A 9,262-nucleotide genomic window follows, 5' to 3' on the forward strand; every position below is an offset into this window, starting at 1 on the left:
TACAAACAGTCTTCCAAGAAACTTTTGATTTACCCTTAGAAAACGATGTTCCTTGAGACCAAAGAAAGTTTCGCATCTTAGCTTCTAGCTCTTTAATAATCCGAACCGGCAAAATAAAAACGGACGCCCAATAAATATGCATAGAAGAGAGGACTGAAATAATAAGTTGTAGCCTACCAGCAAATGATAGCAACTTGTTTTTCCAGTTCGTGATCCGTTTCTCTAGTCTCTCCACAAGCACTCGACAATCATTGTACCCAATTCTGGATGAGATTAGAGGCACACCAAGATATCTGACAGGCATATTCCCTTCCACAAAAGGCATAAGATCCAGTATAGCATCTTTAACATGGCCATTTACATTGCAAAAGAAAATCGTGCTTTTCTGGTTACTAGGCACTAACCCCGACATCTTCGTAAACTTAGATAGAGATGTCATAATACAACTTGCCGAACTGACATCACCTCTAGCAAAAATGAACAGGTCATCCGCAAAACAAAGGTTGATAATCTGTTGCCTTTCACACTTATTATGAAATCTGAACGAAGAGTCAATACGAACCGCGTGTTGAAGAATGGCCGTTAGAACTTCCATGACTAAGGTAAAAAGGTAAGGAGAGATCGGGTCTCCTTGCCTTAAGCCTCGGTTACCCTTGAAGAACCCGTGCATCGAACCATTGACACAAATTGAAAAAGAAGCCGTCGAGGCACAAATCATGATCCAATCTACCATCTTCCTATTAAAACCAAACCCATGCAAAACACTCTTTAGAAATCCCCAATCAACAGTATCATAAGCTTTTTGGATATCTACTTTAAAAGCACACCGTGGAGGACCAACATGTCGATGGTAATTATGCATTAATTATCAGAGATTCTCCTGCCTGGAACAAACGCCGATTGATTAACGCTAACAATATCATTCAGCACGCCTTTGATTCTATTAGCAACAATCTTACTAATACATTTATATAAGACATTACAGCAAGCAATCGGCCGGTAGTCAGTGACAGCCGAAGGAGTAGGACATTTCGGAATAAGCACTATAGTCGTGTGATTCAATTCCCGAAGAAGCTTTCCTGTTTCAAAGAAATCAATAATGGCACAAGTAACATCATTACCGACAATAGGCCAAGCACTTTTGAAAAACGCCGTTGTATATCCATCAGGACCCGGAGCTTTGTCAATAGCAATAGAAAACATCGCCTTCTTGACTTCCTCCGCAGTGACTTGGCGGATCATATGAGAAGCTGTCTGTGGAGATAGAACCTTAGAGAATAAATCAGGAGCCGGATTGAGAGAAATATCCCCTTGAGCACCGAAAAATTTCTCATAGTGATGAACAAAAGCTTGAAAAACCGTATCACCTTCATAAAGATTGCCATCCGAATCCTTTATCACGTCGATTCGACTACAATGATTTCTAATCTTTAGAGATGAGTGGAAAAAAGCAGAGTTCGAATCCCCCGCTCTTAGCCAATCAACCTTGGACTTTTGTTTCAGAAATCGCTCCTCGTCCAACGACGCCTCTTGGAATTCACGATTAATCAACGTCTCAGATGCCCGGAGCTCAACATTAGACGGATCACGATCAATTCTTAGCTGAATCTCATCAAGTTTCACGTGAAGAGCTTCCACTTTTTTGTGAAGATTTCCTTGTTTGAATAACGTCGAACGAAGGGGATTTTTAAGCAACCGAAGCTTCTTGACCAACCAGAATTGATGAACACCATTAACATTAGATTCCCACGTTTTTTTAACAATGTCCGAAAACTCAGGTTTGAACACCAGAAAATTTGCAAACTTGAATGACCGCGGTTTCACCTTAGTAGCTTCCGGGAACGAAAGAATACAGGGGCAGTGGTCAGAAAGCCTATACGGCTTGAAAATGGCAACCGCATTCTGAAAATCGGTAACAAAGGGTGTGTTGCCCATTACTCGGTCAATTTTCTTTAGAAGCCCTATCCCATTCTTTGGCTTTTGGCTCCATGTAAAATGGATTCCCATGCGGTTAATATCAACAACCTCAATATCATCCACACAATCCTGAAAATCCCTCATGCCTGTAGAGACTGACGACGTACCCATAGAACTATCTTCAATGTTAAGAGCTGTGTTAAAGTCTCCCAGAATACACCATGGTTTGTTACCAACTAGGGCTTTATGCATGGACAAACTATGCCATAATTCCTTGCGGGAAACATAGTAATTAGCAGCATAAACGAAAGAACAGAATACCGTCTTATTATCCAATTTGAAAACGAGCTGAATATGCATAACCTGAGGGCATTGCGCCAAAACCATCACATCAAAAATATTTGGATTCCATCCGATAATAATTCTCGTACCTTTGTCACAACAACCTCCATTCGAAGTCCAATCCCAAGAACGAAAAACGGACTTGCACACTTTACCCAGTTTACCAACATCCACATGAGACTCCAAAATCACACACAAGCTCAAATTAAAATCATTGACTGCCTGCCGAACCTCCTTCTGTTTAAGAGGGCGGTTCAACCCCCTTATATTCCAGGACGCGATACTAACCATTAATAACCCTCGACGAAGGAGTGCTTGCCCCTTTACTATTTGTATTTACAGTACCATCCAATATAAAATCATTCGTTTCATTATACACCTCTTGAACCTCTTCATCCTCCGAATCCACATTGTTCATATCCGGTTTTTTAACACTAGCTCCAGAATCAGCATCCACCTCATTGAGAACAACAAATGGATTATTCGATCTTTTCATGTTAGAAGTCGAAGCCCTGTTGGTATCTCCCTTTGGCTTTGGCCCCACAGGACGATATTCGAACTTAGACTTTTGTTTATTCATGGGAATCCCAGTTTTCTTAGCAGCTTTCTTCCCATAGACTCCGGTATAACCCTCCTGATCCACAACAGGTACCTTTTTTACTGGCTGATTCTTTTGAACATTCCGATTGTGCTCTTGGTGCATACTCTTGCTTGGTTTCATAGGTTGCTTCGGGCAAGTATCGGTAGTATGGCCAAAAACACAACAAGAAGCACATCGATGCGGACTCCATTCATACTCCACATACATAGTCTCTTTAATAAAACCCTCTCCTTCAGATTCAGGAATCGCCATTGTAATTTCCTCTCGTAAGTCTTTATCAGCTGAAACTTCAATCAACGCTCTAGCGTAACTACTACGACCCCATGAGTCCATACACATTGACGTGGTAAAAGAATCCAGCATCATTGGTTCCCCAATAGTTGTTGCAATCAAGCTAAGACCATCCTCCGTGTAGGCCGCAATTGGAACTTCATGGATTTTAACCCATACTTGCACCTTCTTTACCTCTTTCTTTTCAAGTTTAGTAGTCGGGGTCGAGCAATTGAGAAACAAAGGCTGAGATCGAATAATCCACGGCCCATCCTGAAGAACATTAGACATTCCAACATCATCTTTAAACTTGAAAAAGAAAAAACCGTTGGCGTTCATCATAGTTTTTTGTAATCCATATTTTTTTCAATTCATCCGCACAAAATAATCAACCACTGGAAAGGCAACATGATCCCCCAAAAAATACCCGTAAAGGGTGTTAGCCAACTTATCTTGTACCATACGTACTGATTCTCTCGGCAACACAACATCACAACCATCATGATTAACGGAACTAGCAAGTGACCGAAAATTAACCTTCTTCACATTATTGGCACTTATCGAATCTGCGTATGACATGGGCTTAGCAGCAGACCCATTAACCCGAGGACAACCTTGAGAATTGGCATCACGTGTTAATACCGTACCAGCCGTAGCACCCTTATTAGCCATCGAAGAAGATTCTCCAGCAGCGAACAAGTTTTCCACAGGTTTGGAAATACTCATCAAACCATCCAAAATCGATGCATTCGTCGTAGAATACATACCTCTTCTCGGAAGCAAAGGGTTACCTTCAATATTAGTTACACGTAAACCGATCCCACGAACTGGTGCTGTTCCAGGTGTAGACAGCTCCTCAACCACAGGTTCACTCATGTTATCAGCTCCATCTATGTTTATCGGTTTATTAGTAAAACCCTTGAGCGAGTCAGGTGGCTTACCGCGATCATGCAGGACACTAGCAGCAGTGTCACCAGGCTTAGAATGATCATCCATAACTAATCAAACAACTCTCACGTGAAACCAGAATATTAAACAACCATGCATCCGTCAATCCAAAACCCTAATGCCGCAACCAGAAAAACGAAGACAAAAGCGAGATAAAACCCTAATCCTATAAACCCTAGATTGAAACCTGAACCCTTAATCGATTAAACCTGAGCATCAATCTAGCTAAATTAATCTCAGTTAACCGCAATCAACGACTACCAGTTTAACAAATCAGGGTTCTTGAATCAAAAACTAGAGCGGCGATAACAAGAAGAAAACGAAATAAAACCCTAGTTCTGGATCGATCCCTAGTGCTAACGAGTTCGTTATAGAGTTTCGTAAGATCAAACCTCTAATCACAGACTGTTATACACAAGATCACGAAGAAAAACTTAGGATTCATGAAGAACAAGGAAATCGTCTATAGGAGAGAGAGCATAGGGTCATCTCGTTTGACTTATTCGTGTGAATCCCATCACTTATGACAGTCAACTTTGTCCTTATGCCTTGACATTCTAAATTGTCAATTTATATTTTTGTTTACTTTGATTCGAACACCATATTTCTTTTGTTAGTGACCCCTAGATCCATCTCTTTTATCAATATCCCGAAGGTTTATTTCTTAAGCCTTTTTTGGTAAAATCACTGCTATTGTTATACGGCTTTTGGGGGTTTTACCCGCTTTTGTTCCAACACTTTTAATATGTTTACTTTACTAATCTTCTATACAATTACACCTATTAATATGATTATCGTTTTTTTTTCTCATAAGGATTTTATTAATAACATGTTACTTGGATAGTTGCCCATACCCAAGTTCTAATTTCATATTTATTGATATTTCATTATTCACCACAGCGAATAACATATATTATCCATTTAGCTTCTTTCTCGAGGATATTTCTGTCTGCGTCTTAATCTCTCATTTTTTACCTTAATCCATTGTTAAAATAACAAAATCAATTCATTTCATTTTAATATTCCATATCATTGTATGGAATTTATCCACATCGTTTATTGATATAACGAAGTTTCTACATGTTTTATTTGGTTTGGCCAAGTCTATAACCTTGTCCTTATCTCCTATTACTATTGCAAATTTCCAGGTTCGGGTGTTGTTACACTCCTTCCCAATACATCAGTTATTCACTTTATTAAGTTCCTGGGTTCGAGTGTACGCGCACTCCTTCCCATGGCAATATTGATCGTGATTACTTTTGCCTTGGCTTCACATGCTCACCATTGTTTATTTTCTTATGCATATATATTTCTTTTACATAATTCGCCCGTTTCACTACTCATGTATGCCCATATGCAACTATTGTTCACACTAGTATTGAATAAAATTTATGATGAAATTAAATTTGTAATAAACATACTTGAAACGACTTCAGGTTCAGCTTTAGCCTCTGCGGCTGTCATGTGGGAAGACCTTGCCTTCTCTTTCAGGGTATCAGACTTTGCGTCAGCTGTATCTTCGGTTCCAACCATTCCGGGCATTCAGACCTTTTATGTCCCGGGTTATAACACTTATACCACACTAACACCTTTCCCGTACAATTTGCAACCACTTGTCCCACTTTTCTACAAATGGGACATGGTTTGTTTCTAAAGTTGCATTTGCCCCGGTGAGTTTTTCCACATATTTCACATTGAGGTGATCCCCTTATTGTAACTCCTTTCCTAGAAGCCTTATTAGGATTCAATTTCTTTACGGTACTTGGGTTCACATACAACACTTTTCCGTCTTCTTTTTCTTGTGCGATACTGTCTTTTAATTCGGTCATCATATCCTCCACCACTAGCAGGATTGTAGTTTGTAGTCTCTCTACAAACTGGGGTAAGCTGGCTTCTACTGCCTTTCCGACTTCCTCAGAAATTTTAGCTTCCATCTCTTCAGTTAGTTGAGATTCTGATTCGCCCCCGGTTACACTGGACATTTCTTTCATCTGTTCGGTGACTATCGGCACCGTATCATCATTGCCTTCGTCGGCCATCTTGAATCTAAAATGTTTATGCTAATTATTAAACATTTCATTTTATATCATTCGTATCTTTCATTTTGGTGTAGCCAAGTTCACAACTTGCTTAGACCATTCATGTTTGGTGCACTTTCCGGGTTTGAGTGTATTACGCACTCTTCCCATGCACATCTAATCGTATTCATTTTCTAATGTTTTAATGAAATCTACTGAAATAACTAATTCTTACCGGATGTTTGATCAAGCTTGAACCGAACACTTTGTTGACAACCTTGAGCTCTGATTACCAACTTGTAACACCCATCTAATTACTATTCGAATTTAATAAAATATGCATATTTTTATATCAAAAGCACTTCACTTCAATAAAAGTACAAAATAGAAGTTTTAAAGTGATCACATACTAGTTAACTACTAACTAGTTTAAACACCAAAACATGATTAGTTAATTGTTTACATCATAAACATTGTTTACAACAAATTCAATTTAACGTGGAAGCTTCAAAATTCGTGTTCGGTTCTTCAAAGCATGCTTGATCGCCATCCATAAAGTTTCCAACATCACCTAGAGTCAAAACCACTTAAGAGTTAGTTTTGACCTTGATAAAATATGCATAAACAAGTCCTAGTATCAAACCATCAAAAATAAAATAAAAATTTAGATTTAAGTCTATCGCGTGTCGCGCAAGACCCCATCCAATCCGTCGCGTGTCACGCCAGATCCACTAGATCCTATCGTGTGGCGCGGGGGAAACGGTTTTCCAGCAGGTGCAGGTTTGAGACCTGCATTTCCTGCCCAGCTCCGAATTTCGCAAGACGAACTTTAAATGCTCATATCTTTTGATCCGTAGGTCCGTTTTAGGCGATTCTTTTTCCTATGCGTCTGTAATTTAATCACCGACGCGTCTTTTACATTTATTTTACCAAAATTCGAGTCTACAGACGGAATGTCTAAAATTACAGATTTAGCTTAATCGACCCACATAGTTAATACCAATTTTACTAACAATGCTAAAATAACTATAAGGCGCAATTACCCAACATCTGGGGCTTACGATCATCGGCATTTCATTACCAAATCCATGGTTTCATTCACTTGTGATCCATCTTTGCCAAAAACTAAACAAAATCAAATCTTTACTTCTTAACAATTATTTATTTGACCCGTTTGGCTCATTTATGGAATCCTCCATTTCTAATGACTACCAAACGTTTTCTAAGCTAATTTATTTCGTTCAGTTAAGTAATGATCATCATCACTTCAACTAATACAATTCCTTATGCTAAAACACAACTTCAATTATCTAAAATATCAAATTTACATGATGTAACGGAACATGTTACATACTTGCATAATTCATCAACATTGGATTCTAACCGTAATTACCCATTCCCGGGCTTGTCAACCTTGGCGTATCACGTCGGGGGGGGGGGGGATATTCCACGGTCCTCCCAACCGCCGGAGTGTGACACTCCGCAGGTTAGCTTAGTCCCATAGCCACCTGGGGGTTAATACCCTATACCGAGTCGATCCGTTTCCCCATGGAAGAGGTGGGAGGCTGGTGACCTTCCTTGGAGTCGAACCCGGGTCTCTGGGGAGAGAAAGGGTGGGACTGGCCAACTAGGACACCCCAATTGGTTCTTGGCGTATCACGTCCATTCCATGGTTTATGCTTTTATAACTCAAATTTAATGAATGGCATTTAAGTCACTTCAACACTATAATTTCAACCATTGTTCGACCCGTTTGGTTGTCTAATGGAAACCACCATTTTACAACACACCAAACTTATTCTAACCAATATTTGACCCGTTTATTTATCTAGTGATCTTCGTCACTACAACTAATACCAATTTTATATATCATGCCAATTTAAAGTCTACTAACGAAAATACATAATCAAGCATAACGTACCTTAAGTGCACTCCTTTCAAACGCGTGTCTCCACCGGCTTGTCCACTTGACGATCCGGATTCCTTGCCTATAGAGTTCAACCAAATATCGTTTAGAACTCTTTTCACAACATATTACGCATAATTTGCCATATTGTTCAATCATGCGTTTTTATCTTAAATTCGCCATGTTAGCTTCCTCTTAAGCATTATAACAAACACCTTAAGAGCGTGGTTTTTAATTAATCATTATCAAGTTCATGTCTCAACTATTTAGCCGAACTTTTACACATTTTGCAAGTTCTTTAGTTCTAGCATGCATATTAATATCAGATTCGCCTCATGCAAGCCGTTAACATCAGTTTTCTGATTACACTATTAGGATTTCCTTATTATTCACAAAACCCATTTAACATCTAGATGGGTAAACATGAACATTCATAATTTAAGCATCAATTTCACAATTTATTAGCTAGGGTTTAAATCTAAACATGTTTCCATCACTATTTTATCTCAACATCAACATATCAAGCTTATATTTTGATTTCACAAATCATCAAGAAATCTGAGATGGAACTAAATGATGGAATTTTGCATACCTTATGATCACTTCACTGAGATGATCACTAATTTATGCTTGTAAATCGATTTGGAACTGATTAGAGCCTTCAATTTGATCAATTTTGTGAAACTAGGGGTTGAAGGTTATTTGGTCGCCTTCCTCTGCGTTCTGGTCTACCCACACACCCAAATGTGTGTTTGATTTTTAATTTTTATTAAAACTAATTTGATCTTTAACATCTTTGGTCCCTCAAATTATTAGTTCTTTCTTTATTTAGATGTTTTTAACCAAGTTCCTTTGTCACAACTAGACTTATGACTAACTAGGTTATTTATTCCTAGTTAGTTTATTTTTTTATTTTTTTTATTTTATACTTTATAATTTTAATATAAAGTTTTATATTTTCGGGGTGTTACAAGTCTACCCCCCTTAAAGATGTTTCGTCCCCGAAACCTTCGTTAAGTAGTTCCTTGGTTTGGACCAAACTACCTTGGTTTTATTATTATTTTTTTTTCAGACCTTATTTCTTTTAGTGAAAAAAGTTATCATTTGCCTCGACGCATGCGTCTTCCACATGTAAGTCCTCATGGACTTTAACTTGTGTCTTGTATTTCTTATCTTATCGCCTGTTTGTCCCAATTGTCATTTGACCACTCAATAGTATGAGTTTGCCAACATGTTTACTCTATACTAACTCTGTATTGA

The 9,262-nt window shown here is 38.5% G+C and overlaps 1 protein-coding gene and 1 long non-coding RNA gene across 2 annotated transcripts; both read right to left on the reverse strand.

The window, feature by feature from the left end:
* Nucleotides 1–861: 861 nt before the first annotated feature.
* Nucleotides 862–3,472, reverse strand: LOC118481782. The gene is made up of 2 exons (XM_035977038.1): nucleotides 2,600–3,472; nucleotides 862–2,496 (listed from the first exon to the last, which is right to left on the reverse strand). The coding sequence occupies exons 1-2, from the start codon at nucleotides 3,470–3,472 to the stop codon at nucleotides 862–864; spliced, it is 2,508 nt and encodes an 835-aa protein (XP_035832931.1).
* A 3,107-nt stretch (nucleotides 3,473–6,579) lies between these two features.
* Nucleotides 6,580–8,717, reverse strand: LOC110874688. Its single transcript, XR_002556141.1, has 3 exons — nucleotides 8,595–8,717; nucleotides 8,018–8,084; nucleotides 6,580–6,667 (listed from the first exon to the last, which is right to left on the reverse strand). It is a non-coding gene; the product is annotated as an uncharacterized LOC110874688 (long non-coding RNA).
* Between the last annotated feature and the right edge of the window lie 545 nt (nucleotides 8,718–9,262).

Source organism: Helianthus annuus, chromosome 9 (genome assembly GCF_002127325.2).
Source record: "Helianthus annuus cultivar XRQ/B chromosome 9, HanXRQr2.0-SUNRISE, whole genome shotgun sequence".
NCBI lineage: Eukaryota > Viridiplantae > Streptophyta > Magnoliopsida > Asterales > Asteraceae > Helianthus > Helianthus annuus.